The sequence below is a fragment of the Panthera uncia genome (assembly GCF_023721935.1).
Source record: "Panthera uncia isolate 11264 chromosome A1 unlocalized genomic scaffold, Puncia_PCG_1.0 HiC_scaffold_16, whole genome shotgun sequence".
Lineage (NCBI taxonomy): Eukaryota > Metazoa > Chordata > Mammalia > Carnivora > Felidae > Panthera > Panthera uncia.
Genome location: NW_026057576.1, coordinates 733,903 through 755,989, shown reverse-complemented (window position 1 = coordinate 755,989; position 22,087 = coordinate 733,903). Strand labels below are relative to the sequence as shown.

Below are 22,087 nucleotides of genomic sequence, written 5' to 3'. Positions count from 1 at the left end.
CTGCCTCTCTCTGTCTCAAAAATAAATAAACGTTAAAAAATTAAAACCAAACCACAGAACTTACTAAAATAAGTTTTGCCTACATAAGTAGTATTCTTGGATGTTATTAAAGTGGTTAAATTTTGCCAGTAGAAGATAGATGACTCTGCTGGCAAAAAGAGAAGCACAGTGGGTAATTCTTGGTATGTAGATTTGGCAAAAGTCACATACCAAATGTTGTACACCTGACACTAATATAGCACTATATGTTAACTAAGTGGAGTACCAATAAAAATTAAAAAAAAAAAAGTTTATTGGGGCGCCTGGGTGGCTTAGTCGGTTAAGTGACCAACTGCGGCTCAGGTCACGATCTCATGATTCATGGGTTCGAGCCCTGCTTTGGGCTCTGTGCTGAATGCTTGCTCAGAGCCTGGATTCTGCTTCAGATTCTGTGTCTCTTTCTCTCTCTGCCCCTCCCCGCTTGTGCTCTGTCTCACTCTGTCTCTCAAAAATAAATGTAAAAGAAAAAAAGTGTATTTATTTTGAGAGAGAAAGGGAGAGCATTCACACATGTGCATGAGCAGTGGAGGGGCAGAAAGAGAGAATCCCACGCAAGCTCCATGCTGTTAGTGCAGAGCCCGATGTAGGGCTCAATCCCATGAACTGTGAGATTGTGACCTGAGCCAAAATCCAGAGTCGTTGGATGCTTAACCAACTGAGCCAATGATGCTCCCCTAGAACAAAAACTTGTACTTTTATTTTTAAATTTATTTTGAGAGTGAGAAATCATGAGCGGGGTAGAGGCAGAGACACAGGAAAGAGAATCCCAAGCAGGCTCTGTTCTGTCAGTGCAGAGCCCAACTTGGAGCTCGATCTCACAAACCGTGAGATTATGACCTGAGCCGAGATCAAGAGCTGGGTTGAGCCATCCAGGTGCCCCTAGAGCTGACTGAATTTTTTTTTTTTTTAATTTTTTTTTTTTTAACGTTTATTTATTTTTGAGACAGAGAGAGACAGAGCATGAACAGGGGAGGGTCAGAGAGAGGGAGACACAGAATCTGAAACAGGCTCCAGGCTCTGAGCTGTCAGCACAGAGCCCGATGCGGGGCTTGAACTCACTGACCGCGAGATCATGACCTGAGCCAAAGTCGGCCGCTTAACCGACTGAGCCACCCAGGCGCCCCTAGAGCTGACTGAATTTTTAGGAACAATCATAATGGGTGATAGTTTATTCTCATAGTTACTGGTCGAATACCTAACCATAAGACAGGCTGCTTGAATATATGTAGAAGCCCACTTCTTTCCTCTCCGCTTGCTAGGTTTCTTTTTATGCCTATCTTTACTGTTTATCTTTCCCCTTCTTTAATTCTCCAAATAAATTCTTCTGGTAATTCCTGTCACTCATTTTTTCAACTATCTGTAATAATTTTGTATTTTTTTTTTAATGTTTATTTTTGAGAGAGAGAGTGTGTGCGTGCACACGCGAGTGTGGGGGAGAGGCAGAGAGAGAGAGGGAGACAGAGGATCCCTAGGATCCCAGAAGTAGGCTCTGTGCTGACAGCAGAGGGCTTGAACTCACAAACGGTGAAATCAGGATCTGAGCTGAAATTGGACACTGAGACACCAGTGTGCCCCATAGTTTTATATTTGTTAAAAATAAACCTCTGATTGCTTTCTATTTTGCCTTTAATTTGTTTGTTTTTGTTTTTTAAAGTAAGCATTTAGTAAACATTTACCTTCTTTGACTACCTCCAGAGATCAAGGCACTATAGATATCTACCTAGATTTCTGCCTTCTTATTGGACTGTTATTTAATCTTTGTCTCCTCTAAAGTATTTTTTATACTAGAGCTGGTATTTCTTTAAAAGGTGAAAATGTGATCATCATTCATCTTTTTAAATCCTTTTGGTAGAGTTTCGATTACTAAGTCCAGTGTTTGTTTTTTCTGTTCAGTAAAAGTTTATTGAACATGTATGAAGTCACTAACTGTGCTGATGCTAATTAAATAAGTTAAAAAACAATCCAGCTCAACAACTATAGAAACTAGTCAGACGTTTCTGGTTTCATTTGGATTCTAAACTTAGCAGTTCTGTAAGTTTACTCTTCAGAAAATTGAACTCATTTATTATCATGTACTATGTTTAAAGATTAAGTCTCTTATGTAGCAGAAAATTTGAAATTGTTTTATGTGATGAGGTTTCAGAATCATTTGCTGCTTAGAGCTGGAAGAGAGGCCTTCAGTTTTATCTAGTCTGGTGGTTTTATGGTTTTAAAATTTGGTTACACATGAGAATCAACTGGGGGATTTTAAAAAATTTAGTTTCTTGGGCTCCATGATTGCTCTAGTACTTCTCTCTAATATGAATTGTTTTCTGCTCAGAGCCTGCTGGGCACTTTGCCACTGTCTACAGTCATGCCATAATCTTAGCACATAACTGATTAAATATGGAAGCATTTATACTACTATAAGCTATTTGTTGCTGCTGATGATAAATGGTATTATAACAGCCATTTCTTCAGCACATACTTATGTCAGTTGAAGAAGACACTGAGGTATTTGAGGATATAGTGTTGACAAAGAGCAATATTTCTTTAGGCCTCATAAAGCTCTTCTGAGCTTTTAGAAGATTTGCCTCATCTCTAAGGACATTGTATGTATGTATTTATTTGTTTATTTTTTAGAGAGAGAGGGAGACAGAACATGAGCAGAGGAGGGGCAGAGAGAGGGGGAGGAGACACAGAATCTGAAAGCAGGCTTCAGGCTCAGCTGTCAGCACAGAGCCCAACTCTGGGCTCGAACTCGACTGTGAAATCATGACCTGAGCTGCAGTTGGACGCTTAACCAACTGAGCCACCCTGGCACCTCCAGTTTGAGTTCTGAAGCACAGTAATTTTGCAGTTATTTCCCTGAGCTTTTGTTTTTTCATTGTTTTTTGTATGTTTCTTTATAACCCCTGTTAACAGTATTTTTGGTTTATAATATTAGAAAAGCACATTGATTAGTTTATATTTCTCCTGGTTTTACTTTTGCTGAAGTACATCTTACATTTATTTCAGCAGATATCTGCCGGTAATTTGTTTCAGTGTTAGTTTGTTTCATTGTTAGTCAAAACTGTTTTTAATTTATAGTTTTCTTTTATTATATAATTTTATATTTCATACAGCATTTGCAAGGGTGTATTGGGGTGGTGGAGAGATTTTAGGTAATCTGTGTTCTGTGGCTGTGTAGAAACAGAAACAGGGCTCTCTGGTTGACCTTTCATGGAAATAGAAAACCCAGTTAGTACAGAAAATGTGTCTTCTCCCCTGTCCCCCTTCTGCTTTCTTGTAGGAATCACAGGTTTTTTCTATATTTTAAGTTTCTTTTGTATATCCCTTAATGAAAAGAAAACTTGAATATGTCAGTAGATATGTATGTGTATTTATTTATAACCAAAGAGTCTTCTATTTATCTTTCTCTGTACCTTGTTATTTTACTTTCTACAGTAGTACATACTTCCAGATCTTGGTTTTTTGTTTTTAATTTATTAGAAAAATTATTTTTCAGTTTATTTTGAGAGAGAGAAAGCATGCTTGTGCATGAGTGGGGGAGGGGCAGAGAGAGGGAGAGAGAATCCCACGCAGGCTCAGAGCTGTTAGTGCAGAGCCCGATGTGGGGCTTGATCTCCTGAACCATGAGCTCATGACCTGAGTCAAAATACAGAGTTGGATCCTTAACCATCTGAGCCACCCAGGTATCCCCGTCTCAGTTTTTAAATGGCTGCATCATATTCTATTAAGTGGGTATAATTAGTTTAGCTCATCCTCTGTTGATTTGTCTGTAGTTCTCTTTCCAGGTTGTTGGTAAAAGCAGTGCCTCAGTGAATGTTTATGTATATATACCTTAGCAAAGTTTTGTGACTTTTTTTTTTAATGTTCATTTATTTTTGAGAGAGAGAGAGAGAGAGTGAGAGAGAGCGAGCTTGTGTGCAAGTGGGGGAGGGGCAGAGAGAGAGGGAGACACAGAATCCAAAGGAGGCTCCAGGCTCTGAGCTGTCAGCACAGAGCCCAACACGGGGCTCAAACTCAAGAGACATGAGATCATGACCTGAGCCAAAGTTGGATGCTTAACCAACTGAGCCACGGAAGCGCCCCAGTTTTGTGAATCTTAATTCTTCTTGGATACACTGATACGTTTTAATAGTTGTACTTTGGTACTTTACTGGTGTTTATTTAATGTTTTCTAGATCCAAATCCCATTATACTTACTACAGGTTTTTTTTTTTTCCTTCTCCATTTGTTTATGATCATCAGCATAGGAGCAGTTTCTGAATTTTCTTTATGGTTATTTTTGTGTTATCTTTGTTCCTAGAGTTATAAACTTTGAACAGATGAAATTTAACTCTGCGCGCATTTTGTTATTACTCTCTCCTCTTCCACCACTGGTTTTTTATGATTATATTTTCATTCTTTATATGTGCTATCAAACTGGTAAATCAAGTAGTAGAAGTATATTGCCTTTATAAATATCTTTTGGTTCCTGATAACTGAAGGAAAGAAAACCAAGGGAATAGGCATATTTTATTCCTCTTTCATTCTCTTTTCCTCTCAACTTTTATTTATTTTGCATCTGATTTGTTTGGATTTATTTAACTTAATTTTTTCTTTTTCAGTATAAAGGCTGATTTTGTTTATTTTTCTGGTGTTTTAGAACATTCAAGTTTTACTCTTAGTAGTTTTCAGGTACACAGTAATTATTTAAAACATAGCCACTATGTTACACATTAAATCCTCAGGCTTTATTATTCTTAAGGGCAGAACGTTTTTATCCTTTTACCAGACTCTCCCTGGTTACTCTACTTTCCAGCCCCTTGAAAGCCACTTTTCTAATGTTTGTTTCTAAGAGTTTGATTTTTTTAATTAATTTATTTTTTTTTTAGATTCCACATGTAAGTTTTACCATGCTACCATGCAGCATTTGTCTTTATTTGACATACTTTACCGAGCTTAATGCCCTCAAGGTCCATCTGTGTTCTTGGAAATGTAGGGTTTCATTTTCTTGTGGCTGAAATAATATTCCATTGTGTGTGTGTATGTATATTGTGTGTATGAGGGTGTGTAGATAGATGTATGTTGTGTGTATACACCACATCTTTATCCATTCTTTCATTGATAGATAAGTTAGGTTGTTTCCGTATATTTGTTTTTGTGCATAATGCTGCAGTGCACATCAAAGTGCACATATCTCTTCAATACTGTGTTTTCATTTCAAGTTAATGTTCTTTAATTTGATAATGTTCATGTGTTTTAATCTTAACCCTATTAAATAGAGGAGTCATGACTTGTCTTTTCATCATTTGATGTTTATCCTCATGATTTAAGAAGGGTTCATAGAAACAACATTCCTTGAGTTCTTGCATGTTCTAAAATACTCTGTGATCCTTAACATTTTAAACTGGTGCTTCGAATTCATGGATCTTTTTCTGTCTTCCTTTCTTAAGTACTTGATAGTATGTTTCATTGTCTTCTAGCACTGAATGTTTCTGTGGGGAAGTCTGAGGTAAGCCTGAGTTTTTTCCCATCTTGTCGTAAGTGACTCCATCTTGATTCTTTCTTCTTAAGTAAAGTTCAGTAGCTTATTTAGGATATGTTCCCCCCCGCCCCCCATTTATTTTTTATTTTTTTTATTTTTTATTTTTTTTTGCGAGAAAATTTGAACATAGAGTTGAAGGAATTTTAAGGTGTTCGCTACTTAGATTCTGTTACTAACATTTTACTATACCTTATTACTGCTTTCTGTCTGGTCTATCTTGTATTCAGGATGCATCTTGTTGTGCAATACAGTGTTTCAGCTTTTCCTTGGGGCTAAATATGCCCTTACAATCTGTAGATTCAATGCTTGTATTTCTAGAAAATAGACTTGTTAGATCAGAGAGTATACATTCAGTTTTCATGAAGGATATTAAGTTGAGAAACACTTCTACAGTCTAGTAAATCAAATTTTAAATTTGTCTGTATTCTCCTTTAGTTCCTTATATTCCCATGTATTTGATATATTAAAATTATAGGTGTAATTTTATGTTATTTATCATTAAATTAGGCAAGGATTTTCAAATGTTATTTGGTCTAGTAATCAGTAGTGCTCCAGGGGCGCCTGGGTGGCTCAGTCGGTTAAGCCTCCTTCTTCAGTTTAGGTCATGATCTCATGGCTCATGAGTTTGGGCCCTACATCTGGCTCTTTGCTGTCAGTGCAGAGTCCACTTCAGATCCTCTGTCTCCCTCTCCTTCTACCCCGCGCGTGCGCTCTCTCTCTCTCTTTCTCTCTCTCTCTCTCTCTCAAAAATGAATAGAAACATTAAAAAAAAAAAAAAAACGTAGTGTTACATCTGATGTCTTTATGTGTATGGATGCCTTTGGATTCCTATTTTTTTAAATGTTGATTTATTTTAATAGAGAAGCATGAGCAGGGGAGTGACAGAGAGGAAGGGAGAGAGAGAGAATCTCAAGCAGCTCCAAGCTGTCAGCATGGAGCCTGATGTAGGGCTCAGTCTCATGATTGTGATATCATGACCTGAGCCAGAATAAAGAGTTGGACATTGGGCATCCATGTGCCCCAGGATATTTTTTTAAGAAAATACCTGTTACTGTGATTTACTGGATCAAAGGAAAAAACACTCTAGCTATTTTTTTTGTAATTTTTTTCCCCAGAAGGATATTACTCTGGCAGTGTTTAATATATAAGCTTTGGTGAAATTTCAGGAACTTTAGTGTTGGGTTCTTTGAGCTAATTATTTTACCAATGTTGCAGATGAGGAAATACTGTCTGAGAGGGTAAAGCAGTTTTCTCAACAGGCATAGCTTAAAAGGAGAAAATCTAGTTGGAAAACAAATGTCTTAGTCCTTTTCGTGGAAGAAAATGCATATTTTTACATTTATTTGGTAATTTGTCCATGATTTAAGAGAAGCTAGCCTACAAACTCATGTTAAAATTATTATACGATATACTGAATAGACTTTTTTGGATAATCAGTGATAATAGGACACTGTGCACATTTTGGCTTATTGAGGTAGATATGTATTTTTGGTGTCTACTAGCTTTCTCCAGGTAAAGTAATTATATGATAGTTGTATGGTTCTCAGTGGTTGTACAGTGGAGTCAACTAGGGAGCTTCAAAAAATATATATATATATTGATATCTACCTCCCAAGAGATTTTGTGGTTAAAAGGTACTTAAGTAGTTCTGATGAGCAGTTAAGGATGACAACTAATGGCCTGAATGTTCAAAATCATTGTAGTAGTGTTTGGTGACTTTTTAAGATAGCCAAGTGTTCTGTCAACTGGCATGTTGACAGAATCACCCGGTCCCTACTACCTGTGTCACTACAGTACATTTATAATCAGTCTGAATGGTTTTTTTTTTTTTTTTTTAAGTTTTCTTTAAGTAATCAGTGTACCCCACGTGGGGTTCGAACTCATGACCCCGAGATCAAGAGTTGCATGATCTTCTGACTGAGCCAGCCAGGCCTGTCTGTCCAAATCTTTTTTTATTGACATAATTAATACATAATTCGATCTGTTTTCAGTCTGTAAAAATGGGAAGGATAATTATCTTGTTAAGGTTAATGATGCCTACTTTGTCATGGTTATGATATTAGGGTAACTGACTCATAGAATGTTAACTGTGACTGTTAGTATTTTGGTATGTTCTCTTCTTTTTAAGTTTACATATTTATTTTGAGAGAGACACATGCAGGAGGGGCAGGGAGAGAGGGAGAGAGAATCCCGAGCAAGCTCTGCACAGTCAGCACAAAGCCTGATGTGGGGCTTGCACTCATAAACCGTGAGATCATGACCTGAGCTGAAACCGAGTTGGACACATAACTGATGTAGCCACCCAGGCACCCCTGTTATGTTCTTAATAATAGTGATTTGTTAAGGAACATTTAATCAAGATAATTTATGTTCACGTTCGAAATTTCAGATAACATGATAAGGGAAAAGGGAAATAAAAGCAACCAGTAATTGTGCTATGCAGAGTATTTTAATATTTTTTGATCCATGTGTGTATGCACACATAATAATTTGGTAAGATATTAACAAAGATTCTTTAGCACTTGGGTAAAACAAATGTACTTTTTCTCATCTTGTACTACTCTGGAACCCCTGTTCTTGATATAGCAAAGATTCATGACAGCAGGAATGCTCATCTTGTTTAAAATTAAAATGATCTTGTTAATATCAGAATTCAGCCTTTATTCCCTTTATAAGAAAGAATTCTCTCATTGCTTGTTTTTATAAGAAATTGACTTTGCATAGGAGGAATCTTAACACTAATTGTATTTTGGGAGGGATATTCTTTTGGTTTTAAGCAGCATCTTATCTTTTTATTCTGTTTGTGTGTTCTGGTCTTATGTGTCCTCTGTTCATGTCTCCCAAAGCATCTTTTTGTGCTTTATATTCACTGCTGAAAAAAATTTTAATGTGTTTACGAGTGTACATGAAAATATGTCTGCCATTTATTCCATTTTTAGTATGTTCTAGGCTTTATGTTAAAACAATTACTACCCATTTTAATTTATTAACATAAGGATGAATTTTATTATTTTCATACCTATGAAGAAACAAACAGGTCCAGAAAAGATAGTAATTTGATTATACAGCTTATATAATCTTTCATTATAAGATGGTATAACAGACAAAAGAGAAGCTAGGTGTGTGAATATGAATAAGTTACTAAATATATTGTCAGTAATATGTTTATTGATTTAAAAATACAGAAAGAGAAGGTAGAAATATTAATGTGTGGTTTATTTTATAGATCTAATGAGGCGTCAAGAAGAACTCAGACGATTGGAAGAACTCAGAAACCAAGAGTTGCAAAAACGGAAGCAAATACAACTGAGGTAAAAGAACATCGCCATAATACATATGTGAACATACCCAGTTTTTGTTGTGTGTGTTATTGATAAAATTTCCTACTGCCTATTATAAACAAATTGTACAAGTTGGAACATACAGAAAAGTAACAAAATTTTCCATTTTGACTATAAACTAGCATAGTTCTCTGTTATTCTTATGTTTCCTTTTTTTTCTTAGCTGGTTATGGACACTTTGCATTCACTGTGAATGTACATAAGGGACTTAGGTGCCTCATATAATTTGTAAGAATGTGTTATGATTTCCTGGATCATTTTTTTCTAGAGATGGCTATATATTAACTGCTCTTAGTTTTAGTTTTTCTTGTTTTGGGCTTCTGATAATTTGCTTAAAGATTTATGGAAGTGGGATACATGATTAAAAAGGGGTATGGGCATTTAGAAATCTCACTACACGATAGACAACTGTGATGGTCAACTTAAAATATTTTAGGTTAAATAAGGATGTTTGGGAGACTGGTTGATCTAAGATGTATAAATAAAAATTAACAGCTTTTCTTATACCAGAAATATTTAATTGTGAAATATAATGAGATAAATGTTACTTTTAAGAGTTGTTGAAAATCATAGTAATTAGGAAATGTTATAAACAAAGCTATGATATGTTTAAAAATTTTTTTCTTTTTTAATGTTTATTTTTTGAGAGAGAGAGTGCGAGCAGGGGAGGGGCAGAGAGAGAGGGAGACACAGAATTTGAAGCAGGCTCCAGGCTCTGAGTTGTCAGTACAGAGCCTGACATGGGGCTAGAACTCACGAACTGTGAGATCATGACCTGAGCTGAAGTCGGACGCTTAACCTACCGAGCCACCCAGGTGCCCCTCAAAGCTATGATACATTAAGCACACTTGAAGTTTGGTTTTTTAAGTGTTATAAAGGTAGTAAGTGCTTGTGGTAGAAAGTAAGGTGATCGTGGGAAATAAAAAATAAAAGACAAAGTGAAAACCTTGAATAAATTTCAAGTATGGTCTGGAGATAGATAGTATTCAGTATATTTTAATGTATTTTTTCTAACTTTGTGCTTGATTAAAACAATGTATATATGTTTCTGTCTTGGAACTACTCTGATTTCACTCTAACCTACTTATTCTGAAATTATGGTATTTTGACAGGCAGCATTCGCATTTTTTTTTAATGGTTATTTATTTTGAGAGAGAAGGAGTGAGGGAGTGGCAGAGGGAGGGAGGGGAAGGGAGAGAGAGAGAGAGAGAGAGAGAGAGAGAGAGAGAGAGAGAGAGAGAGAATGCTAAGCAGGCTCTGCTCCGTCAGCACAGAGCCCAACGTGGGGCTTGATCCCACAAACCGAGAGATCTTGACCTGAGCTGAAACCAAAAGTCAGACTCTCCACCTCCTGAGCCACCCAGGTGCCCAGCATTCTATTTTCAAGCCTCCACATCCCCCAACTGGTGAATCAGAAATGGTAGGGGTGGAGACCAGCCAACTGTGCTTAAAAATCTTCCAGGTGATTCTAATGCATCATAAAGCTTGAGAACCACTATTGTATAAAACGGCCTGCATGTTTTCCTTACACAAGGGACCTTTTGCCAACTTCTTCCTTGTTGCTTCTTTTTATGTAAATATGTTAGTCTCTTCTACTTTTACAAGAAAAGGAAACCTTCCCTCCCATACATAAAACTATGACTCCATCTTTCCCTGATATTTATACTTGACAGCTAGACTTTTAGAATTAGTACTCTACCCTTCATCTGCTAAAAAAATAACCAGTGTCGGAGAACCCATAAAAGGGCATAAAAAGAAAAACAAATGGGGGATTGGCTTAGTTGGTGGAGCATGCAGTTCTCGATCTCAGGGTTATAAGTTCGAGCCCCACATTGGGTGTAGAGATTGCTTAAAAATAAAATCTTAAAACAAAAGAACATAGTTGTATTGCAAGTGAATAACATTATCACTCTGAAAGGGGCTGGGGAAGGAAATAAGGACCCTAAATAACTTTGGAAAACACTGTCTTGACTGGACAGTATAAGCCAATGGCAAGAAAAACAGTACATCAAAATTTTAATCTAGTTAATGTGTTTCTCACAGGGATATGAGCTAGCAGTTCTGAGACGACTTTTTAATTTTTTTAATTATTTATTTTGAGAGAGAGAGCAGGGGAGGGGCAGAGAGAGGAGAGAGAATCCCAAGCAGGCTCCATGCTATCAGTGCAGAACCTGACACGGGGCTTGAACCCATGAACCGTGAGATCTGACCTGAGCTGAAATCAAGAGTTGGACGCTTAACCGACTGAGCAACCCGGCTCCCCTGATTAGGTCTTTAATGGAAAGAATGTATATGTATTTTTTTTTGAGTAAACAGATGAACAAATATAGATAATCAAATGCAGGTTTTCTCCTTGTTGGAGAAAGAGAAAGGCTACTAAAATGAATCCTGGGGTGTTGAATTGGGATCAGAGGTATTGGTATGAACTCAGTGTATTTAATTTAGACAGAAATATAGATGTGTGTGTGTATGTGTGGGTTCACATACATACATGTATTTCATAATCCTTGTCCACCTAGAAGTGGTTAACACACATCGTGCCCAGATTTTAGTTTCTAAACACCATTCTGTAATAAATGGAACCAAGGCTTTGTGGAGAAGTGGTTGATTACTGGACTGGAAGGTGTGAGATGATCCTGGAATGTTGTGCCAGAGAATAAGAAAGTACAGTTGTACCTCTGAGATACTGCAAGTTTGGTATCAGACCACTGGAGTAAAGTGAATATTGCAATAAAAGGTATCAGATTAATTTTTTGGTTTCTCAGTACATATAAAAGTTAACATTTACACTATACACTGTACAAAGTGTATAAAGTGTGCCAAGAGCGTTATGTCTAAAAAAATGTACACACCTTTGGGGCGCCTGGGTGGCGCAGTCGGTTAAGTGCCCGACTTCAGCCAGGTCACGATCTCGCGGTCCATGAGTTCGAGCCCCGCGTCAGGCTCTGGGCTGATGGCTCGGAGCCTGGAGCCTGTTTCCGATTCTGTGTCTCCCTCTCTCTCTGCCCCTCCCCCGTTCATGCTCTGTCTCTCTCTGTCCCAAAAATAAATAAAAAACGTTGAAAAAAAAATTAAAAAAAAAAATGTACACACCTTAATGAAAAAACACTTTATTGATAAAAAAAAAGTGGAGGATGCCTGTGGGGCTCAGTCGGTTAAGCGCCTGACTCATTTCGGCTCAGGTCATGATCTCACGTTTCACGGGTTTGAGCCTCACCCTGGGCTTTGTGCTGATGCCACGGAGCCTGCTTGGAATTCTTTCTCTCCCTCGCTCCCTGCCCCCCCCCCCCCCCCCACTTGTGCTTGCTCTCTCTTAAAATAAATAAACTTAAAAAGAATTATTTTTTTTAACATTTATTTATTATTGAGAGAGTGAGCATGAGCAGGGGAGGGACAGAGAGAGGGGGAGACACAGAATCTGAAGCAGGCTCCAGGCTCTGAGCTGTCAGCAGAGAGCATGACACAGGGCTTGAATTCACAAACTGCGAGATCATGACCTGAGCCAAAGTCAGATGCTTAACTGACTCAGCCACCCAGGTGCCCCAAAATAAATAAATAAACTTAAAAAAATGAAAAAAAAAAAAAAGTGCTAACCATCATTGAGCTTTCAGTGAATTGTAATCTTTTTGTTGGTGTAACATCTTTTCTTGCTGTTGATGACTACTAACTGATGAGGGGCTTGCTGAAGGTTGGGGAGGCTGTGGCAATTTTTTTGACTCTTCACAAATGATTTCTCTGTCGTATGCGATGCTATTTGATAGCATTTTACCCACAGTAGGACTTACTTCAAATTGGAGCCAATCCTTACAAACCCTGCTGATGCTTTATCAGCTTCATTTATGTAATATGCTAAGTTCTTTGTTGTCAATTCAACAATTTTCACAGCATCTTCACTAGTAGTAGATCCCATTTCAAGAAACTAATTTCTTTGCATATCCATAGAAGCAGCTTCTCATTTGTTAAAGTTTGGTCATGGGACTGCAGCAATTCAATCACAACTTCAGGCTTCAATTGTAATTCTAGTTCGTTTGCTCTTTCCACCACATCTGCATTTACTTCCTCCACTGATGTCTTGAGCCCCTCAACTCAAAGTCATCCATGAGGGTTGGGTTGGAGTCAACTTCTTCAAACTCCTGTTAATGTTGATAGACCTCTTCCTTTGAAGCACAGATGTTCTTAGTGGCACCTAGAATGGTGAAATCCTTTCTAGAAGTTTTTCATTTTACTTTGCCCAGATCCATCAGAAGAATCACTGTCTAGGGCAGCTCTGGCTTTGTGAAATGTATTTTAAAAAAAAAAAAAATTTTTTTTTTAGCGTTTATTTATTTTTGAGACAGAGAGAGACAGAGCATGAACAGGGAAGGGTGAGAGAGAGGGAGACACAGATTCTGAAACAGGCTCCAGGCTCTGAGCTGTCAACACAGAGCCCGACGCGGGGCTCGAACTCACGGACCGCGAGATCATGACCTGAGCCGAAGTCGGACGCTTAACCGACTGAGCCACGCAGGCGCCCTGTGAAATGTATTTTTAAAAAAATAAGACTTAAAAGTCAGAATTGCTCCTTGGTCTGTGGGCTGTAGAATGGACGTTGTTAGCAGGCATGAAAACATCAAAGTCATTGTATATTGCCACCAGAGCTCTTGGGTGACTAGTTGCATTGTCAGTGAGCAGCAATATTTTGAAAGGACTCTTTTTTTTTTTTTTCTGAGCAGAAGATCTCAGCAGTGGGCTTAAAATACTCAGTAAACCACATTGTAAAAAGATGTGCTGTCATCCAGGCTTTGTTGGGCAATGCATAGAACAGTAGGTTGAGCATAATTCTTAAGGGCCCTAGAATTTTCAGAATGGTCAGTGAGCATTGGCTTCACCTTCAGGTCACCAGCTGCCTTAGCCCCTAACAAGACAGACAGCCTTCTATAGCCATGATAGTCCTAGATTGCATCTTCTTTCAGTATAAGCCTATTTTGTCTACATTGAAAATCTGTTGTTTAGTGTAGCCACCTTCGTTAATTATCTAAGCTACATCTTCTGGATAACTTGATGGCAGCTTCTACATCTCTGCTAGCTTCATAAATTTTTTTCCTGTAGTTTCTTCACCTTTTTCAACCTGCATAGAATTGAATAGCATTAGGGCCTTGTTCTGGATTAAGTCTGTAGGGAACCTTGTGGCTGGTTTGATCTTCTATGTAATGTACTTAAAGTCCTCCATTCCAGCAACAAGGCTATTTTGTTTTCTTATCATTCCTGTGTTCACTGGAGTAACACTTTTTTGTTTGTTTCTTTAAGAGATAGATAGCACGATTTGGGGAGGGGCAGAGAGAGAGGTGGAAAGAGACTACCAAGCTGGCTCCACGCTGTCAGTGCACAACCCAGTGTGGAGCTTGAACCCATGAAGCCATGAGTTCATGACCTGAGCCGAAACCAAGAGTCAGACGCTCAGCCAGCTGAGCCACCCAGGTGCCGGTGGAGTAGCACTTTTTGATTTATTTCTTTGAAGAACTTTTCTTTTGTATTTGCAACTTTGCTAACTGTTTGGTGCAAGTAGCCTAGCTTTTGGTCTCTTTTGGCTTTCACCATGCCTTCCTCATGAAGCTTAATCATTTCTAGCTTTTGATTTAAAGTAAGAGACATGCAACTCTTCCTTTCACTTGAATACTTAAATACCATTCTAGGATTAGGCATTGGCCTAATTTCAATATTGTTGTGTCTCAAGGAGTAGGGAGGCCCAAGGAGAAAGAGAGAGAAGAGAGGGGAGAGAGAGGAGGGAATGGCTCGTTGATGGAGCAGTTAGATTATACAGTGTTTATTGATCATGTTTACTGTCCGGATGTGGGTGTGGTTTGTGGTGCCTCACAACAATTACAGTAGTAAGCAACATCAGAAATCATCACACATCATGGGGCGCCTGGGTGGCTCAGTCGGTTAAGCGTCTGACTTCAGCTCAGGTCATGATCTCACCGTCCGTGAGTTCGAGCCCTGCGTCAGGCTCTGGGCTGATGGCTCAGAGCCTGGAGCCTGCTTCCAGTTCTGTGTCTCCCTCTGTCTCTGCCCCTCCCCCGTTCATGCTCTGTTTCTCTCTCTCTCAAAAATAAATAAACGTTAAAAAAAAAAAATCATCACACATCAGCCTTACAAATATAGTAACGAAATATTTTGATAATTACCTACCAAAATATGACACAAAGACACAAAGTGAACAAGTGCTTTTGGAACAGTGGCACCAATAGCCTACAGAGTTGCCACACCCTTAGTTTGTAAAAAAAGAAAAAAAAATTGTATAAAAAAATACTGTATGTGCAGTAAAGCAAAACCCAATACAATGCAGTAGACCTATATTCATAAAAGATGAGACACGTTGAAAATACATAGGAGCCACAATGAAGGTGCTCCTAAATGGCCAAACTTGGAAAAATTTCAACAACAAAATAAAAAATGGTAGTATTAGATTTTATTTTTCTTATAGAACTTTTTTTTTTTAAATATTTTATTTATTTTTGAGAAAGTGCAGTAGGGGAGGGGCCAAGAGAGAGGGACAGAGGATCCAAAGTGCACTGAGTAGTGAGCCTGATGCGGGGCTTGAACTGCCAAACTGGGAGATCATGACCTGAGCTGAGGTCAGATGCTCCACCAACTGAGCCACCCAGGAGCCCTGATAATACTACATTTTAAACTGCAGAATAAATTAGATATCCAGAAGCTCATGCTGATAAAAGTAAACAATTGAATGAATAAATAAATGGCAGACAATGGACAGCTTTTCCTTAAAATAGAACAACAATCAGTATGGAAGGAATGAGAGAGAGAAAATCACCAGTGGGCATGCCATGTAGTAATAATTGTTACAAACAAGATGTACTGATGGGTGTTTCAAATTTATGCCCAAACTTGAGAAACGCAGTTTACGTTTCTCTTTTGTATTACGTACTAATGGAAAAATAGTAAATTTAAAGCAGAGAAGCAACAAGCATTAAGGTTCATGTCACCTGTAATGAGACATTGACACCAGGTACTCCTTGATACGATATACTCAGAAGGATACATTGTCATTTTTTTGCGTTTTTTTGTTTTTTGTTTTTGTTTTTTTTTTGCCAAACATTTCTAGCATTGGACATTTTCATGAGGGCATATAACATGAGCCCAGCTTGAAGGACATTGTACAAAATAATCAGTTTTTTTTTTTGTTGTTTTTTTTTTTAAGTGTCAGATTCACCCTGAGGCTGGTGGGGAAGAAGGTGTGCTGAGTGCTCAGGCTAGAGACCCTGGCCTGTGCACATGGTAGACCTCTGGCTGCCAGGCTGGCAGGGCAGGGAGGCAAGTGCTGCGCACCTGACCATGGCAGCACATAGGTGGGCTTTTGCCTCAGCTGGGCATGGTACCCCCTGAGGACCTTCTGCCCCACATGTCCAGTACAAGGTCTGGCAGTCAGTGACAGAGCAAGGCTCCCATGGCCCAGGTGCCCCCAGCAATCCCATTCCTGCATTCCTGGAATGCCCCAAGGATTCTAGTACCATGGCCTGGGCATTGTACTAGCTCATCATGATGGAGCCAGGAGTGTGGTTTGCAGTAGGAAGGAGAGGTGTGTAAGATGATGAAACAGGTTGAAGGAAGAGCAGGAGAGAAGGAAGAAAAAGTAGATGGAACCACAGAACACATCCTGAAGTTGCAGGAGAAGCTTGTGGCCCTACAGGAAGAGGCAGTAGCTTTTCCTACAGCCCAAGAAAAGTTTTACGTGAAGAAAAATGGAGGAGAAAAAGCAGAGGACCTGACCACTCCGACATCACCTGCATACCAGCAGAGTGACTGTTTATACAGGATCTCACCTCTTCAGCACGTAGCGGGGGACGAGCCTTGGAGCACAGAATCACCCTGGCATCCTTTTGGCAGCTGATAAAGTCAAACAGAGATGCAGTCTCCCAAGTGCTTACAACCCAGCACTACATGGGTTCAGCAGCTGTTTTTGCAGAGGCAATAATAATGGCCCAGAGCATAGGCAATCCCGAGGCAGTCCGTGAGCGTCCGTGAGACTGCTCATCCCCCATCTCACTATGGACCCAAGATGCTGGCTTGTAGTCCTAGTCAACAGCTCAGCACCTTCAGCATTTACTGAAGTGCAGTACCTGTCTCAGCCACAGTTACAGCCCTATGCTGTGCCTGGTCATTTTCAGCCCACCCAGATAGCTTCCAGCCTGGTGGTGCCCTGTACTTACAAAAGCAGGTGGAACATGGTAGCTAACAGACTGGCTTCTCTGACTTATTCCTCCCTGTGCCCCATGCATCTAGCTTTTGGACTCGGTACCTCCCAGCTGCTTCCTGCAGGTGTAACCAGCAGGAAAAGCTTCCTGCTGCACCTGCATGTGCAGTCCACAGAAAAATTAGACTTTGCAGTTACCAGCTAACCAGGCCCTTGGGTCTTTTTCAGCAAAGACAGAACACGTGATTCTACCACAAACCATATTTTATTATCAACCTCATCTCCATCCCCTCCTCACCCTGCCATGGGTGAGGATCCCTTGTCTGTCCCAGGCCCGGGCAGTGAAACCTACATGGCACTGGAAAAGAAAAAAAATGCCAAGTTCATGAAAGACCAAGAAAGACTGAAAGTGAAGTAGACTAAAGAGAATAGTTAAATACAATGTAATGGATTCTAGAAAGAATCCTAGAACAGAAGAAGGGCATTAATAGGGAAACTGGTGAAATCTGAATAAAATCTGTAGTTTAATTGTAATATACTAATGTTAATTTCTACTTTTAATAGTTGTACTATGTTTGCGTTAAGATGTTAATATTAGGGGATGCTGCATGAGGGATAGACATTCTGTACTGTTTCTGCAACTTTTTTGTTAAGTTTTGTTAACTTTTTTGTTCTCATTTGAAATTAGAAATAAGTAAAAAAAAAAAAGGATCATAAGTATTAGGGATATACTTGGGAGTAAAAGACACAAGTACGAGTTTTGCCTCTTTGGAATTTAGAGAAGCATAGGGAGGCGGATAGTTGGAGTGATCAGATTATTAAAGTGAAGTGCAGAAACTATGGAGTACGTAGTAATTTTTAAAAGGGTGCCTATTTGCACATTAGGTGAAATGTTGGTTGCTTGACGTGATGAGTGTTCTTTGTATGTGGTAATTTGTAATTGAATGTTTTTTCATTAATCTTACATATTTTTTAAGTTTATTATTTTAGCAGTATGCACCCATTGTGAGGCTTGAATCCACAACCCTGAGGTCAAGACTTGTATGTTCTTCTGACTGAGCCAGCCAGTCGCCCCTCATTAATTTTATTTATTATGCTGGAGTATATCAGATTCAATTTGAAATTCAGATAGCTGTGTACTATCAGCAAGAGTAATTCAACATGTGATGATCTTATGGGTAGTCTTGATACTTAGCTGTATTGTAGCAGATACAGGCAGGGATAAATCTGTTAACAATCTTAACCCTATGTCTGCCAACTAGAAAGGCTTTTTTTTTATATTTTGACTAGGAAGTTTCTTTTGAAATTATCTGTAAGAATCTTGATTTAAGAAATGTGAACAGGGGTGCCTAGGTAACTCAGTCCAACTCTTGGTTTCGGCTCAGGTTATGGTCCCAGGGTCTAGATGGGGCTCCATGCTGGGTGGGGGCATGCTTGAGGTATCCTCTCTCTCTCCTTCCCTTCCTCCCTGCCCCCCCATCTCTTGTGTGCCCTTAAAATAATTCTTAAAAAACAAACAAACAAACAAAAAAAACAAAAAGAGGGGCGCCTGGGTGGCTCAGTCGTTAAACATCTGACTTCGCCTCAGGTCATGATCTTGCGATCTGTGGGTTCGAACCCCACATTGGGCTCTGTGCTGACAGCTCAGAGCCTGGAGCCTGCTTCGGATTCCGTGTCTCCCTCTGTCTCTGCTCCTCCTTCACTTGCACTCTGTCTCTGTCTTTCAAAAATAAACACTATTAAAAAAAATAAAAATGTGAGCAAGTTGTCTGAAAATTGAGCAGTTTTGCAGCATATATAAAGGAAAGGGGACAATGTGTCTTGGAACTTTCACTAATAATTGTCAAAAATCTTCTGTACTTTCAAGGGAAAGCAAATAAAATTATGGCACTTAAACTGAAGAAATACATCTGACTGAGGTTCCTACCATACAAGACAGCTTTAATTATTAATAAGCCAGATAATTTGGACTCTGCTTTTTTGTTTCACTTTAGTTAGAAGATTGACAGAATGGCATAAGAAAGTATGTTTTGAGAGGAATTAAATAATTTATCCAGGGTATACAATTTTCTGGTTTCCTTTTAGTGCTACAAATAAATTATTAAGTTTCTCATGGGTCACTTAATTCTTCAGAGACCGTTGCAGTGAAGAAGGAAGACTAGAACAAGGTGTTGATGAGCTTATTCAGACTGTGACTTGACCACTTTAGTAGTGCATTTATTCTTTTATTTCTTCATTCCTTCTCTTACCACCCTTCTGCTCACTCATCTATCCATCCACCTGTTTTCCTTTTTTATGTCATTTCAACACAAAGATCTTACTTAGCCCTGCAATATGTGTGGAGGGCATGTGCTAATAAAAAGGAACAAAGAATAGCAGGACACTTTTATCCATTATTTATATCATCGTTTAGTTTCTAGATCCTTTCTATTTTTCAAAGCCCTACGAAAATATGTGAGGCCTGAGAATAATTAGTGGGTTCAAATTAAATTGTAAAATTGAAGTTTTATCACTTTGCAATTAAGTGTAACATGAAGGATGTTAAAATTTGCCACACCTTTTTTACTTATTAGTTCCATTTGTAAATGTAACCTAGGAAGTTATCCTTCACTTGAAGAGACATTAAATGTACATGTAAAGATACTCATTAAAGCATCTTGTGGAATAGAAAAAATTAAAAGCAAACGTATGTACAATAGGGAATATTTCTGAATATTGTCCGTATGTTCAGATTTTGGAATTACCGGTGTGGTATCAGAACTTATTTCAAAATTAAGTAGAACTTCTCGAATTTATAGACAAAGGAAAAGAAGGGAAAAATAACTGTTTAAAGTGATTATACCTTTTTACCTTATTTTTCCTCCTGGTTTATAAATCTATTCTTACATTATATCAGGAAAAAAACCCTGCTTTAATAATGACAGAAGTACATTACAGATTTTGTTTAAAATACTTTATTTTGTTTTAATTTTAAAATGTTATGGCAGGGGCACCTGGGTGGCTCAGTCGGTCAAGCATCTGACTTCAGCTCAGGTCATGATCTCGCGGTTCGTGGATTTGAGCCCCGCTGACAGCTCGGAGCCTGGAGCCTGCTTCGGATTCTCCCTCTCTCTCTCTGCCCCTCCTCTGCTTGCACTCCGTCTCTCTTTGTCTCTCAGAAAAAAAAATTAAAAAAAAACACCCAAAACTCAATGATACATTACATGTATGAAATAAAAGAGTTAATGGTCCTGTTCTCTAGAGTATTCCCACTGTGACAAACTTTTTCTACCTTCTTCTGTTCTCACACAAATAATTTTTAGAAGCAGTAATACGGATGCTGTTTTTTTACTTGCTTTTTTTCTGGCAGCTTTACCTTAGACTTTGTTTTGTGTCAGTAAATGCAAATCTGCCTTTGTAACAGTTGTTGTGTGTTCCTTGGCATCAATGGGCCATCCTTGTTTCCCGTTTATAGTTGATTGTGTCTTCAACCTTTTCCTTTTAATTAATGCCACAGTGTATATCTGTACAGTGTGTACCTGTACATACATCCTTGCACATTTGTGCAGATATTTCTTTTTAGTTTACTGGAAATGGACTTGCACATTTAAAATTCTATTACATCTTACAAATTATCCCTGAACAAGGTCTTTGTTGCAATTCTGAAGACCAAAGAACTTTGAAAACCAAAATGTATCATTTTGTGGCAGGATCTGATAAGAGCCTATTTGATGACAAAACCTGACATGTATTTAGGTCTGTGGTTGTATCAGACCTTTACTATTTTCACCAAAATGAATGTTCATCTTACTGGGGAAATGCCAGTGTGGTTGATTATTGGGTTCTGTCCCAGATCTTACTAGTTATATAATAACCGTGCATGAACCCTTTTCGAAATCAGGAAAACTGAATTTCAAAACATACGTATTAGAGTTTTTGAATAGGAAATTAAAAAAAAAATTTTTTTTTTAAATGTTTACTTATTTTTGGGAGACAGAGAGCAAGCAGGGCTGAGGCGGAGAGAGAGGAAGACTCTCCTCCAAAGCAGGCTCCAGGCTCCGAGCTGTCAGCACAGAGCCCAACACAAGGTTCACAAACTATGAAATCACGACCTGAGCTGAAGTCAGACACTTAACTGACTGAGCCACCCAAGCGCCCTATTGAATAGGAAATTTTTACCTGTACCTGCATATATTTTCAGCTATGTGAATATGAAAGTGTTTTCTTTATAGTAAAATTTATGAGTGTGTTAACGTCCAAGAAGTAGATTAACCATTTTACTTGAATACTCAATTTACAATGGAAATGTATATTGGAGACTTAGACAAAAATCTCAAAATAGTCTAGATTTTGCTTAAAATTTCTTAGAAACATTGTCTTGTTACTAACCTGTGGTCTGACACAAATTCTTCAACCAGTGGTTTTTGTGCTGTCTGTGGGATATATCATTTCTTTTAGTTCATGGAGTTGTGTTTAGGGGAGGAAGCATTATACAGCAAACAACAGAGTATCTTGAAATTTGATTGTTACACTTAGTGTAATAAGGTACTTAAATGAGCAATTTAGAAAATGTGACTTAAGGAGAGGACATCAGTATTATATAGTCTTCACTATTTAAATTATTTTTTAGTTTTTGGGTGGAGGCATATACACTTGAATTTGCATTGACATAAAAGCCAATATAATGTGAGCCTGTTAAACTTCAGTGTTATTTTGTAGGTTTTTTTCTTGTAATCATAAGTAATTGCTGATTTACTAGTAATTGTGCACACATATTATAGTTCAATATTTTTTTCTCTCACATGCTTAAATATACCTCTGGGACTGAGGTTGGCAAACTTTTTCTTGGAAAACGGCTAAGGACTAAATGGTAAATATTTTAGGCTTTGCAGGTCATATGGTTTCTGTCTCAACTACTCAGCACTGCTCTGACCCAGTGGTAGCTGTAGACATTAAGTACCTGATTGTCTTTTACAACTTGATGTACAAAAACAGATGGTAACCTCACACCTGTCCTAGAGGTTT

At 38.4% G+C, this 22,087-nt stretch overlaps 1 protein-coding gene and 1 pseudogene across 4 annotated transcripts in view; both read left to right on the top strand.

Annotated features, from left to right (window-relative positions):
* PSPC1 (paraspeckle component 1) overlaps positions 1 to 22,087 on the top strand; it is a 105,204-nt gene that overhangs the window by 26,397 nt on the left and 56,720 nt on the right. For all 4 annotated transcript variants that reach the window (XR_007461039.1, XM_049646695.1, XM_049646694.1 and 1 more), the window contains exon 5: positions 8,778 to 8,862. Coding sequence is in view for 3 of the 4 variants with exons in the window: in XM_049646695.1 (XP_049502652.1) it covers positions 8,778 to 8,862 (85 nt within the window). In the remaining variant the exon portion in view is untranslated. The remainder of the gene's footprint in view (positions 1 to 8,777; positions 8,863 to 22,087) is intronic.
* On the top strand, positions 14,671 to 21,518 carry LOC125934173 (G protein pathway suppressor 2-like; annotated as a pseudogene).